The sequence below is a fragment of the Galleria mellonella genome, unplaced genomic scaffold, assembly GCF_026898425.1.
Source record: "Galleria mellonella isolate WM207_F2 unplaced genomic scaffold, CSIRO_AGI_GalMel_v1 utg184, whole genome shotgun sequence".
Lineage (NCBI taxonomy): Eukaryota > Metazoa > Arthropoda > Insecta > Lepidoptera > Pyralidae > Galleria > Galleria mellonella.
The window spans coordinates 3,360,877-3,376,871 of NW_026442025.1; the positions used below are offsets into that span (position 1 = coordinate 3,360,877).

General features: G+C 31.7%; 1 protein-coding gene across 1 annotated transcript in view; it reads right to left on the reverse strand.

Annotated features, from left to right (window-relative positions):
- The window catches only part of LOC113512188 (UHRF1-binding protein 1-like), a 40,452-nt gene continuing 24,457 nt past the window's right edge, over nucleotides 1-15,995 (reverse strand). Inside the window, exons 24-28 of the mRNA XM_052893997.1 lie at nucleotides 9,191-9,331; nucleotides 8,166-8,309; nucleotides 7,438-7,748; nucleotides 6,353-6,464; nucleotides 1-5,445 (exon numbers count right to left, since the gene is read on the reverse strand). Of these exons, the coding sequence (XP_052749957.1) occupies nucleotides 5,413-5,445; nucleotides 6,353-6,464; nucleotides 7,438-7,748; nucleotides 8,166-8,309; nucleotides 9,191-9,331 (741 nt within the window). The 3' untranslated portion in view covers nucleotides 1-5,412. The remainder of the gene's footprint in view (nucleotides 5,446-6,352; nucleotides 6,465-7,437; nucleotides 7,749-8,165; nucleotides 8,310-9,190; nucleotides 9,332-15,995) is intronic.

The window sequence follows — 15,995 nt, forward strand, 5'->3', positions numbered from 1 at the left end:
TACAAAGAACATAAAAATGGGGTCTAAATTTCAAAAACTTCACATACCGAGCCGTAAATTCACGTCAGTCAGTCCAAAAATCCTATGTTCAGTCTTGCACACCATTTTTATACATCTCTCTTTGGTCTTTTCCTCAACTCATGGCCCTCAACAACCTTATTCACATATTAGACTGATATTTACGTGTACTAGAAACGTTTGAGATCTTGAAAGACACAGTCAGTTGCATAGGAACAATACCACTAGGTCTCAGGTATTTTTTTTTTGCCATTTCATAGATTAGCACATGTTGATTATAAATCATAATTAAATAAACTTTGTAATTTAATGTATTTATATTAATTTCTCTTAGATTTGTAAAAATATTAGCGTATCGTATGGCCACAATTAACTTAGAAATTATATCATAATTAAAAAAATACCATATAATAAATCATTATTTTTTTTATAGTATAAAACAAAGTCGCTTCCCATCTGTCTGTCCCTATGTATGCTTAGATCTTTAAAACTACACAATGGATTTTAATATGTTTTTTTAATAGATAGACTGATTCAAGAGGAAGGTTCTCATGTATAATACATGCATAATATAGTAGAGAAACACTGATAATTTTAGAGGTTTCTAATGTGATGTAATGTGTACCCGTGCGAAGCCGGGGCGGGACGCTAGTAATAAAAATATAATTACGATTTGAAGTGACAAAATTATTATTGTTATAAATTAATATTACTGTTAAACATTTTTATTAATTTTTTATATAGAAACTTTACTGTTTTTCGACATTAGAATACAATACATTTTATAATGGGAATAACTCACTGAATTTCACATAATTTACTGAAACTGGATGTGTAATTATGTAAATCAGGAATAAATGATCTGTATTTGTACCACTGGACATCTAGTCCTGAATGAAACAGAGCATGTACTCCCACTATGGGTACTAGATAACTGATAGCCATCCTTACTAAGTTTATAAATGTGAAAGTGAGTTCGTCTGTTACCTCTTAGCGTCTTAATGGCTTAATCACTATTAAATTTAGTATACGTACTATGAGATAAAGGAGAAGGAAGTAGGTTACGTTTTAACCTGGTTAGTAAACATGGGATATGTTTACTTATTACACGCAGTTCTAAAGGTTTTTTTTTTTTTAAACACATACATCATAAATAAAAGGTGTAAAATTAAATACTTTAATCCATAAGGTTGTGTACTGTATACCCTAGGTGTTATGATTCATCGTTCCTGGACAAATTCTTAGTTTATCTCTAATCATTTATTGCAAAATGGTATGTGACTAAATAGATATAAATTCCGATTTCTCATTAGATTTGACCTTAGCAGAACTACTAAGGAATACGTCACTTTAGACACGCGTCGCTAGAAGAGATAATATTAATTAAAACGTCAAAATTATTGGAAATTATAAATTATTATTAATTTATAATTAATAAATTAAATTTGTGAATAATCATTTATTGAACAGGCACACGTAATATTATTTTATATATAAGTTTATAAATTTTACCGCTGTGGTAAAACAATTTGAATGTAAATGAAAATAATTATAAAGTATATAATAAAATCTACTTGTATCTTTCATAAAATCGTCCAAAAAGACTATTTTAGCTATAGCAGCACCATCCAGTTTTTTTTTTAATATAAAAAAGCTCTTAGAAACGAAACTAAGAGAAAAGATCAAAAATAAATTTATATATATATATTTAGGAATCTGTTATTCCCTTGTATTTATTACGGTTTACATTTTTTTACCGGTTAATATTATTCATTGGTAAAGAATTATTATAGTATATCTGACGATATGTAATATTAGATCAGAGAGTTAATCTTCTTTCAAATAAATAAATTAAAAAAAAAAGAGATGAAGATTACTGAAGTTGACACGAGATTTTGTATGTCAGTACCCTGTTAAACACAGTAACGTCAGATTAAAAGCCAATAGAAAAACTTAGTGTTACAGTACCTATTTCTTTCCTTATACAGTTTTCTTCAATTTAATTATAATTTTTTGATTTTTTTTTACATTTAATTTTCAACACGATGGCACCCTTATCTTATATATTATATAGTCACTGACGAGAATTACTTGGTATCAATACCGATTAATAAGTTACTAATATAATAAAATTGCAACTAGATGACACGTCTGTGTATGGGAGATATTTAAGAATAAATAAGGAGTCTTGAAAAGAGCAACAGAAGCTAAAACATTATTTTTTATAATTTTTCATATAAAAATTTTAGCTATTGAACCGTTTTGTCTCTTCCTTTCACACTAAATTCTCAGTTTGAAAGAAAGTGACTAAATAGTGTAATAGTTACAGTAGATTTGTAGATTTTATGAGTAAGGACTTTTGTCTGTCTGTTTGTTTGTATCGTCATCAACCTTTATTCTTTATTGTACACTACCATATTCCTATATTGTAAGAACAATTATTTTTCAATGTAGTGTTTAAAGACGAGCTTATCTCTAATAAGTGATTTCTTCCATGAAACATTGTTGCAGTAGTTTTTACATCATCATGTAAAAACGACTGCAACAATTTGGATGAGGTTTTCACAGTTGTTTATCTGAAGGTCTAACTTAAAATTTGGTATATTTTACTCGATACGTCATCTACAAGTGATTCTTTTAATTGGTCTCTTACTTCTGAAATGCACGTGTACAAAGTAGCAGGCAAAAGTTAGTTTGTATCTAAATTACACCATATGAAAGCAGATTTATTAACATTTTATTACTACCCATGACTTTGTATAAATATCACTGGATTTAAAATCAACAACACTTACTTTTAACGTGACGTTATTAAAGTTAATAGTTTGTTTTTTAAAACAATTTTAGGTCGAATATAAAATAAAATGTACATAAATAAAAAATATATATTTAATGGTCGAAACCTACAACAAACGAGTTGTTTGATAAATTATTAATATTTTTTTTATCTCGAATTTAAAAGCAGCTCATTTTATTTTAGAGCCTTTATCTCAGAAAGATAAAAGATAGAAACAGCCTCACTAGACAAAAGACATTATCTTTTTTTTATTGTTTATATATTCTGTTAGCTATTAAATCAATAATTAGTTAATTTCTTAAAGGAAAAAAAAATATGTAATGACCATTTACACATACCAATGCAGGTATTTCCACATATTATTACATACCGTATAATCTCCAATAACCTTCTGATATGACATAGGAAGACCTGACCTGTCGCGTAATAATAAATTTACAATGAAAATTTGATTGTAAAACTGTTTTTTTTTTGCCTAATAATATAGTAAATGCTTCATTAAGTACATAATACACGAATCACAAATTGTCCTTTATCTTTGGAGTTTATATTTAATATAATATTTATTGGATTAAATATTTATACTTAATCTAACAAATATTACACTATGTCAATGTTAAATATCATAGTTCATTTCTTAATAAATAACAAAACTCGTATATATAATATAATGTTTATAGTCTCTGACGTCATTTCCCTTGTGGTGTAAATTACTCAATCCATTTTACATTACTTATCCAATTATCTACCACAGATAAATTAAAATTTTACTTCTTAGATAGTATATATAACAATTCGGTTCTTGATATATTACATATTATTAAAAAACATAATATAAGCCTGATATATATAACCAAAGCTTAGAGATGGATGAGGTGGGGGAGAGGTTTTTTTTTGATGGGTGAAAATGGTATGGTAACCCCGCCTGCGCTAACGGGATACGCTGGCGGAGCACCAGTGAGGAGTGATTGATGAGAATGAAAACAGGCCAGTTAGCCCATCATGATGAATTCATCAGGTATTAAACATGATAGTTTCCAGGTGGAACCGCGAGGAGGGCGACCTGGTTGGGTATATATAGGTATGGGCTAGCAATGGGATTCTCAGTCTCCATTACTAATAATCTCTTTTCCCCGGTGGGAGAGAGGTTTTTGCATACCTTATAAAGCAAGGCTGACCCTTTTTCCACAGCGGGAAAGGATTATCAGTAATGGGGTCTAAAAACCATGGACCTAACAATATAGGGTATATTGCTAGCCCCATGATCATCAGATCAACTTTCAAGCGGTTCTCCTTGGAAACCATTGTGGTTAATTCGTCACGATAGTCTAACTGACCTGCTTTCATCTACACCTATCATCATTCACTGATGGCCTGTCAGCGAAATCGTATAACTAAATCGCAGGTGGGATTACAATTTTCTTTTCACTCATTAAAACCCTATTCCCACCTGTAGTAATTAAAGATTGTGTCCCACAAAAAACTGACTTCAGTTGTGGCCAATCAAGTTATTTTGACCTAAAAACTAATCCACAAAATCGATTGTAATAAAATTTCTATGGGCCAACATGTAAATATAGGATATATTTACATGTCAGATAAAAAAAAAATCCAAATCAGTTCAGAACTGACAGAATTATGTAATTATAAAAAAATAATACAACTGAATTGAGGACGTGCTTCTATTTGAAGTCTGTTAAAAAAAAATCTTCTCAAGAATCAAACATAAAAATTTATATATTACTACCATCAGATCTCATATTGTACCTACTGATCCTCAAATGTTCAACAGTCTTTCAAATATTGAAGACTAAAATAAAATATTATGATTAGCTTGTGTCTAAAGATGGCCAGATAAGTCTGCAAATGCCTTTTATTGTACATCTGTTTTTACCATATTTTAATAGGCATAATTTCTTCTGTCACGAAATTAACTAACTTTTTACTTATAAAAGTCCTTTAGTTGAACATTACTTCAAAACCTGAATTCAATTATATATATAAAAGTCAATATGGGGCAAAGTGGCCCTTAATACGTTTTGCTTTTCCAGCGTCAACATATGGTACGGTAGCAGTTCTGCAGCTGACCGCTACTAGACCGCCATTCTTCCAGGAATAGTTAACTATATTTTTACTTATAAACGTTCTTAGACGTACAAATGCAGTAAACGCAGATGGTGTATGCGATATGGTAGATTCTGGTAGCTAGACTGCACGATAGTGACCGCATAATGCGATAAAGATGTACGGCTGGCTGTCATAAGACCGCCATCTTTTTCCAGAAATTATTTAATACATTTTTTTTATAAACGTCCTTTACCGTATAATGCTGTAGTTATAAGTGGTATATGTAGTTTCTGGTAGCAGTTCTCGATGCAGTGACCGCTGTAAGGCGAGGTGCAGTGGTGCAGCTGACCGCCACAGGACCGCCATGTTTTTGCAGAAACTATAAACTATATATTTATTTAACGTCCTTTAACGTACAATGCTGTAGTCGTAGGTGTCGTACGTAGGTCCTGGCAGCTAGTCTAGGCGCGGTGGTCGCCGCAACACGCGGTGCAGTCGAGACAACTGTGCGGCTGACCGCTTCGGGACCGCTATCTTTTCCCGCGGCAACCGCTCAACTGATCCTGTTAATTATTAAATTTATATACAAATGTATTTTTTATTTATTTCTTCAGGCTAAGTTTATTACGAGAGATTCAAGTGGCAAGACGTCTCATTTATTAACTTTGTGCGTTACATTTCCTAATTCAAGGGGTGTGAGAGAGTTAATTTTTTTTTTTTACATTTTACAGGGGGCAAACGAACATGGGGCTCACTTGATGGTAAGTGACTACCGCTGCCCATGATCACCCACTACACCCGAAGAATTGAAGTTGTGCTACGGAACTTTTACAAAGGAGTATGCTCCTTTTTTTTAAAGTTACGATATCGTATCAGTTCGGCTGGCTTAATAATTGTAAATTTTATTTAAAATAGTACATTTAAAAAGTATTTCCAAGTGAAATAAAGTTAGTTTTATAATGATAAAATTTTTAACATCTTCACAAATTAGAACAGAGTACTTAATTTTAGACAAAAAAAATTATACTTGGGGGAAATGTGGAGCACCGACTAAGTGGTAGCCTGTATTTATTCTTGTATAACATCATTCTATCTATAGTTAGTATAGACACAATGATTTCAATTGAAAAGATAACCATCAACATAGTTAAAAACGTAATGTAATATTAATTGGACTCTATTTACCGCGCTAAGCGTCACATTTGGTCCATTGTATGTATGAGTATAACATAGTTTACAAATTGGCAAAGATATCACGCACGCGTAAAATAAAAAAAAAATTGTCAAATTGATAACCTCCTTTTTCCAATTCGGTTGAAAATAAGAATAGTATTTATCTTGATATTTTAACGGCCCAATCAATTTTCATAAAAGTTGGTACATATATGCGTTGGAATAGTAATATGCCATATTTATCCTGGTCACGTGGACGAAGCGTTTGGGGATACTAGCTAGTAAATAAATATCTACCTGCAACACCCGCATTGCATCGAGCAGCTGTTGTTTGTCTGCGAGCAGGTTGGCCGCTTCCTGCTGAGCTGCGTGCACGCACGATCGCAACACCGACGCCTCCTCTACTTTGCTGGAACATAGAGACCTTGATAAGTATTTTAAAATACGACTTGGGTACCAGTCAAGATTCATTTTATGGTAAAGGGCTACCGCAGCCTATAATGTATGCTTAGAAGTACAGATTGTCTCTCGCATGTTGCCAATTCTAGTGACCTGAAAATCTTCAATGACAGTGAGTATGGCAATCAAACATACAATCAATTAGATAGTAAATATCCATTCGGCTCCAACCTTTGTAATAAGGGGGGAAAGGGATTGTTAGTAATGGAGACTGAGAATCCCATTGCTAGCAATATACCCAACCAGGTCGACCTCCACGCGGTTCGCCCTGGCAACTATCATGGTTAATTCCTAATGAATTCATCATGATGGGCTAACTGGCCTGTTTTCATTCTCATCTATCACAAAAAAACCTTTGTAATAAGTTTTCATAAGGCACAGTACCCTGTAATTTTATTACCAATCTGACCTATCAAACGGAAACAGCACGAATTTGGTGGCAGCAATAGTAAGACCGAAATACAAAATGTATCCCAATTATTTTTCTTACTCACAGTTTATATTTATATTGTTTTGTAAACAGTTTAGAAAATTTTGTAGTTCTTAGTACTTGCATAGTAGGTATGTCGGCTTCTAGAAAACCTCATGGGTGCTCACGTTCTTTTTATGGTGAGGTACATCATTATTATTTCAGTTAAAACACTTATATGGTATATAATGTATGGTCGTCCTACGTTATTATTTATTTATCTATTTTCGCATACATAGAAAAATGTCTACAGGACGGACTTAATGCCTGATGGCATTCTCTTCCAGTCAACCACCACGCCAAACAGAGAGAGCAAATGGCGGTGCACAGATTTATATATATATATATATATATATATATATATATATATATATATATATATATATATATATATATATATATATATATATATATATATATATATATATATAATATTATTTTTTAAAATACTCACGCTCTCAATTCCCTGTTATCCTCAGCTATCCGAGCGAGTGTGACAAGCCTCTTCCTCAACTCTTCGTTTTCTCTGCTCAACCTGTCTATCTTCTCCCTAGCCTCGTCAAGTTCTGGTTGTGGCTGGGGCGTGGCTGGCGACGCTATTGTCGAGGGTGTGGATACTGGAGGTCCGAGGCGGACCACCCCGGCCGTGTCCCTGGTCAGCCGGAGCGTGGTCAGATCGATGTCTAGGGGTTGTGGGGGTGGGGATGAGATGGAACGGGTCAGACGGTCTTCTATTAGGTGGAGCTTCACGTTTTCTATTAACACCTGAAAGGTTATGAGGGTATGAAATGAAAATTTATTTTGGTTTCAAAAATACTCATGGTTGCAATGAACAATAAAAAAACAAAGAAGAGAGTATTCTTATGTTTCTAGAATTAGAACAGTGTAGTAGAAGAAAGAATCGTACTTGCGTAAGAGATTAACATCGGTAGCAAATTAATGTATTTTTAACATACTCGATTTATATTCGCAGTGCCAAAAAATTTTATTTTTTGCCGGTCGTAATTTATGCACAAAAATGATGTACATACAAACATAACAAGATTTAATTGATATTAAACGACATTACATATCATATTCAAGGACCATATTTTGTTGTTTGTTCAGAATGATTTGGTCACATGTCGTGCTATAAAAAAAAAAAATTATCATTAAATATAAATATACTAGTTTTTTATTTACCTCTAAAGGCATAGGTGGAGCAATGACTTCGTCTTCAATGAACTCAGCAAGTGCTAGGGCTGTGCTCATGTTGAGGGCGATGCTCAGATCGCGTACTCGCGCTTCGAGTAATTCCTCAAACGGTGCCAACCCTGTGGGTTCACCCTGCAAAGTTGTAAGGCAACGTAGATTGTAAATAAATTTATGATGACGAACTTCTCTTTTTTAAAAACGGTGGAATTTTTTTTAATGAGATGAAAATAGATATAGAGATTTTGCCTACACTATCAGTATACACTGATGGTATATCTAATATATAAAATTCTCGTGTCGCGGTGTTTGTCACCAAACTCCTCCGAAACAGCTTTACCGATTTTTATGAAATTTTGCGTGCATATTGGGTAGGCCTGAGAATCGGCCAACATCTATTTTTCATACCCCTCAATGATAGGGGTGACCCACCTCAAATTTTTATTTTTTTGTCAATTTTTTTTATTTTTATTTTATTATGATTTAACATTGAAAAATACGTACAAATTCTAATTTTCACGCTTTTACGATCAACCCCTGCTATTTAATCGTAATTTTTATATGCCGCAATAAGGTTGCAAGATGACAATCGAATATAATAATTGTAGTACGATATATTTTCATGTATAGTTCTAGAAATAATGTATATGGTAAAACAACGTTTTTTGTTTTACCATAAACATTATTTCTGATGATAGGAACATGGGATATACATGGTAGGAAACGCGAGGAGGTCGACCTGGTTGGGTATATTGCTAGCAATGGGATTCTCAGTCTCCATTACTAACAATCCCTTTCCCCCCCCTCAGGTGCTGCCTGTAAATGTAAAATAAGATGTTACATATACAAGTAGGTACATACCTATGTATATGTAACATCTTATTTTACCATATAGCAAGCGAATAAATATGAAACCTCTATTGGAGATAAGCTCGCCCTTGTGCACTATTATGTTTGTTTTTACATTTCAATAACCTTTTGTGTACAATAAAGAATAAAGAATAAAAAGGGTATACCTTCTGATCGAGATGGCGTGGCAGCTCCGTCCTGAGCAGGCGGGCGGCTAGACGCGGCGCATCTCTTGGCGCTAGCTCGTCTTCCGCTTCAGGACGTTCTCGCGGCTCGGAGTACGCGCGAGCTCTCATCGCGAACTTATTCTGTTATATACACATATGTTATTTACATACCAACGAAGCAATTTAGATATTTGTGTTCGGCTACTTAACTAAACTACATGTATAATTTGTGTGATTTTTATATAAAGTTTTTTTTTTTTTTTTAATTATATCAGTGATTTATAAATAGTGTAAGAGTTATGTAAACATAATTAAAAAAAAATGTTTTGAAAATTGACAATTTAATAAGTGTATGGTATATTATAACAAATTTATTGCATATTCACGCCAAGTCCCTTTCAAGGTAGACAGAGAGAGCATAATATTATATACTTAATAAAATTTTAATATTTACTATAGTAATGAATTGTACACGTTTATATATTATTTTTTATGATGTAATTTAAAAAAATAAATAGTCTATTCATGTAGTAATTTATGTTTTAAAAAATAACTCATAATACATTTTAATTTGTATCTGAACGATAATACAAAGTGATATTTGTTTACTAATGCATGTGTAGTATACGTACTGCTATAACTTATGTAACAAAACGTTTATGTATAAAAACCAAGTATATACACAAAGCATATATGGGGAACACAAATGGACACATTTTTACATTCATCAAATAATAACTAAAATAGTCTGGAAAAATTTATATTTTATAATTCAGTGATTTTCTTTATTGACTGTAAATGTTAAATATTTATTAAATAGACAGTAGTCTTTAAATAAACTATTTAATTAACTGAATAACAAAAAAAAAAAAAAAACAGAGAAATAATTTATTCGTTCACTCTATTATATTTTTATATTTCACAATTACTAAGTTAAATTTAAGTTAAGCGTTCGATCCAGGGTTCACTCTAGAATTGTCCCCACAGTCGTATAGATAACAACCCAGATTGGCCATTGCAAATCGTGGTAGGTACGTTTATATAATTACAAACATTGATTTATTTATTTATTTTATTTATTTACACTTTATTGCACCAAGTAAAAAGAGAAATAACAAATACAGTAAATATTAATAAGAATGATTCTATGAACTCGTCTCTTGTTCATAAAAAAAATAAAAGATATTAATCCATTTTAACAATTAGTTTTATCATTTTAATTGAGAAATTAATGGAAAAGAAAAAGATGAAATACTATAATAGGTTTATTTGATATTTGACGTTCTGTAAACAAGAGGGACATTTATAAGAGCCAAATAAAATTTTCCCAGACCACACGGTTAAGAGCGTTCATACAAAATCTTACCAAGGTGCCACACTTTGGAACTTTGGTTAGAATTATTTGGCAACTTTAAAAAATAGAACTATTCGCAGCACAATACAAAACAGACGATATCTTGTATTAAACTTGGACACTAGAGCTTGAACAGCTTTATGAAGTTATTCTGAGAGAGCTGTCAGTGGACTGCTTCTCAGAATGATAATTTTCACACAAGATACTATTCGATTATGTCTGTTATAGAAGAGCGGATTGCAGATAACGAAAGAAGATAAAAAACTAAAAATAATTTAAAAAAATTAACATTTCTAAATTAAAAAATGAATGAGTATTATTTATTTTTTGCATTTTAAAACATAGGGAATAAAGCAAGACAACTAATAAATGTAACGATACAATAGTATAAGTACAGTAAGCCGAATTCTGATTGGATTATTTAAAAAGTGCTTTTACAACGATCTTTTTAGAAGGCTCAGGTATGGACGCTCTTAATATCCATTCACAATACATTATATATATATCATGTTCATTGCAATGAGGTGAATGTGCTTGTACTACACGCATGCAATAAACTATATCTACTTTCTGAATTAAAGCAATTATGAATTTTGTATTTACCGTTCTAATTTTTTTTTATACAACTTAGAATGGCAAACAAGCTAACGGCCCATCTGATGGAAAGTGGTAACCGTCGCCTATAGACATGTGCAATACCATGGACATAACAGAGTATACTGTTTCGTCCATGATACCCCCCATGTGTTGCCATTCCTGAGGACTCAGATGTTATTCCTCTGTACCCTGTAAATTCACGCCATATCCCACCCTTCAAACTGAATCATAGCCATGCAATTATTAATTCATCTAATTAGACGATTAACAACTATAATAAGTACGCAAAATGTCTATGAAACTTAAAATTGCATACAAAATAATCAGTGTAACTTTACGTGATCGGGTTTTGCGGATTCTTATCCCAGAAACGTACTTTTTTTTCAAACTTAAATCGATTTTTATTCTTCACTCTACAGGTAGTAAGGGTGGGTAATATATACCAATATCTATATATTGCAGTTACAATATCTATACATATATAAGCTTAATAACAGATATATTAACTATGCAATATATAATATCGAAAAGATCCCGCTAGTAATCAATACAGATATCGGACTGGTATGGGCGGTATCGTAATGGGTGATCATTAATTTACACATTTGGACATTACTCAATATATATATATATATATATATATATATATATATATATATATATATATATATATATATTATACGATTTTTTATGGAATATACAAGTACTAATTAATTAGCAGTTTTAAGTAGGTAATTCATTCTGTAAGTTAAGCATATTATGACACTAAGGCAGAGATATACAACCTGGGCTTGTTGTATTGGTTTACTGTACGGTTTAAGAATGTTTTAGTAATGAGAGTAACTTTTATAATCTACCAGAATCTTAATAGTGGTAATTATACCATGATATCATGGGGTATTTACGTTGTTCGTGATATTTTATGATGAAACTTGGAACGGCGATGATTTTACATACTAAATACTTTAAAATTTTGTATTAATAATAAAAAAAACACTAGTCTTCAAAATATACGAAACTATTTAACTAAAAAGGTTTACTGTCTAAACCTAATATCTACAGATAATTTTGAAGAAACAACTACGATGCACTAACAATTCTAAATATATATTTACTTTTATATTACATATATATATCATGTCTTTGCTATGTATACTAAAAAAAGACAATACTAAGTCCACTGCAACCATAATATTAAAAATCTCGTCCCCCCAATACTAGCGACACATTGGGTCGATCTTCGGTCAGCGGATTACCCGCGACAGAGCGCAAATACATAACATTGCTTACAATTCGCATTGTCGGTCACACTACACGAAAGATCGGTCATTACATCGACGTAAGCGGGCGTCCATTAATTACGTGAGATATTTTTGACGATTAATCTACCCCCCCCTCCTCCTCCTCCATCACTTTAACGTAAGATTTGGTGAGATTCCACTCGACTCCTCATCCTCTTAATCAACTCACGTCATTAATTGACGCTTCCTAACACACACTCTCGTTGTGTGTTCGGTTTTCGGCGCGCGGATGATCGACAACTACGGAATGCACGTTTTCATATGTGATGCGCTACACTGAGCGTAGTCCGCGACTCCGCGTGGTTTACTCGCTGTGGTAAATATTCATGTGACCGAAAATAGGCTAAATGTGGCGTTAGCCTAACATGTTTATAACATAATTTTAGTAAGATTACGTTTCACAAAAAAAAAAAAATATATATCGAAATCATTTGATAGAAAAACCAGTTATTTTGATTGAAAACTAAAAGTTGAAAATTTTGATATAAGCAATTTGGCTTTATATATATATATATATATATATATATATATATATATATATATATACACACACACATATATATATATATATATATATATACACATATATATATACATATATAAAGTATATCCTTTCAGATAGAAAAAAAAAATCAATTTTCCAAATCGGTTCATAATTGACGGAGTTATGAGGTAACAAACATATAAAAAAAAACAATCAAATTGATAACCTATTTTGAAGTTGGCGATCTTACTGTTGTATTCTATAATGATTGGCTCAAACGTTTTGTATTATTATATTTAGGTATAGCGGATACAGATAAAGGAAACATGCATATATACGAGTAGTATCATGACAAGCGGAATAATTATATACAATACCTGAGTAGGCTTCAGAAGGCGTATAAATAACTTAAAAATGATTTGGTTAGAACAAAGAATGTAGCAGTGAAGCGATTGCAAAGGTGTTTCCAGTCACATTTTTATATATATAAGTTCCAAAGGATAAGCTTTTAAAATATATTTTATAACATATATATATATATATATATTTTTTTTTTTTTTTTGTTTATTTTTAAGTGTGTATTTTTTACAGGGAAATACTCAAGTAGATAAACGTTAGTTATTAACAATTTACGAGCATTTGTTAATTCAAATTTAATTTATAAAGTTGAATTAACAATTTTTTATAGGTAATAAACAAGAATAGAGCCTGACTGATAGTAAACGATTATTTAAGTGCGCTTGCACTACACAGGCGTAAGCTTTTTTTGAATTCTGAATTTAAAAATTTAATATTTTTATTTGTGACATGTATTACATGGCGGCATTAATGTAAACAATAAAGTGTGACGTCACATACTATGTAGTATTAATAAATATATGATTTATTTTTCTTCAAAAGCTATTTTAAGCCTATATACTTATAACTAGTTTTGTTTGAAAAGAACTGGTGTCTAAGCTAGGTAGGAATACAACCTTGTGTGACAGTGACGGAAACATCTTTCGTCTCATCCACTCATACACAGACAAACCCCCTTGGCTACGACACAAAAACCTCTACAACTAATTGAACAATACCACTACATGGTGTCAATCAAACATGGCCGATCTATAGATCGTGCAGAAGTACCTTGAGTCGGTTCTTTCGGTCACGATAGCCGAGCGGGCGGGAATTGCAATAGAGAACACACATAGACACATAGTTAGATAATAAACGGATGCATTGACCTCAGTGCCGAGTCACTACGCAATAGTATTATGTCGTCCTTGTCACATCGTCATCGATAGACAAGGATGGCACTATTTAACGGGTTGTCATTTTACTTTTTTTTTTAAAACACTGGCACAAAAGAAACAATGCCATTGTTATGTCAAACAACGATTAGATCTTACGGATTTAAATATGGAACGTGGTGTGATACAGTGGCACATTCATGCAAATAACCTCTACCATGTTAATTTTAACGTTGGAAACGTTTATGGACTGTTTCACATTCATTATGACCAATATTTATTTATATTAATGAAGATATTTGTAGAGATAAAAATAAAAAAATTGCCTAGTATTTATATAAATATAAATATGTAAATTAGAATATTTTAATAAAAATAACTTCTAATTCTTTCTTTAAAAAAAAAAAAAACAATGACTAGTAGAAATTAGTTTCGAAGATGTCAACGGGACAATGATGGACGAAAAAAAGGCGCGAATTCTTTAACCCTTTTAGTGCCATTGATTTTTACTCGTATCTACTTAAAAATGCCAAACAAATCTTTGTCGTGTTGATGTCATTTACCCTTGTCTCTAAAAAAACTGTATCTCCTTTTAAAAAAATACAAAAATTATACAATTTTAATATTTTTTTTACAGCAAGCTAAACAGTGACTGATTTTACGAGCGCTATGACGCTCGTGGCACTTTTAGTTGCAATACGTACGAGTGCGATGGCGCTCGTCGGCACTCAAAGGGTTAAAAAAATGTGAATATTTATAATTGAATTTATGTTTGAGACTCTTGTAATGTAATGTTATGTAAATTGGACTCTATTTTCCGCGCTTAGCATCTCATTTGGGCCGTTGTGCATATGCGTCATGGCTAGTACAACCAGTCCAGCTCCGCCCAGAAGCACAGAAGCTTCCTGGGATCTTCACAGGCCTCACGAAGCGACCTCACTGTTCCGAGGATTTCTAAACGTTGAGGAGCCACAGCTTCACATTCCAAAATTACGTGAACAGCCGTTTCTTCGACGATATGAGCCTCTTATATATGACGCTGACAGAAATGATCGTAAAAACGACCGATTGCCATTGAAATAAATAAAAAAGAAAATAGATTTCAAGATAATAGATACAAGAATAATAATACAAAGAAATAGAGTAGACTTTATTTTTTTTTTTTTAAGGTTTAAAAAACTTATTTATCGTACTATCCAATTTGGAGAAATTTGTGTATGATTCCTTTTAATATACGTTTTCAACGTTAATATTATATATTACCAAAATAACTATGTATTTTTTTTTATAATGAATATTTACACACAGTCACATATTTAAAAATAGCTGAAAGTAATGATAAAATTATATGGTATATTACGGAAGTGACGTAATAAATACCTTTTTTTTTCCACTTAGATATTAAATTAACAATAACACGGTAGAGGTTTAATGTAAGAAAATTATAAATTGTTAAAATACAAATAAATATCGGTTAATGTAAGACATGCTATAGAAATAATTAATAAATAATCGTCAGTTTACAGAGGGAATATAAATTTGATTTATCATCGGTAATGTGATATCGTCATAGTCGTAGAATACTGACGGATCTGACAAAGATTACATATAAAGATCCGTCAGTATTCTACGACTATGACGATATGATTAGTATTGCGTACTTAAGGAGATATGTATGAATTTAGCATTGAACAAAGTAAGCAGTCGATTATTTCTAATATATTATTTAGTATTTTATTTTTACAAAATTGCGCTGGCAAGTGACATGAATGGTACTTATTTAAGATCAATAGATGCTAAAAAAAATAATTTTTGGAAATTTTGTCTGTTGATCAGT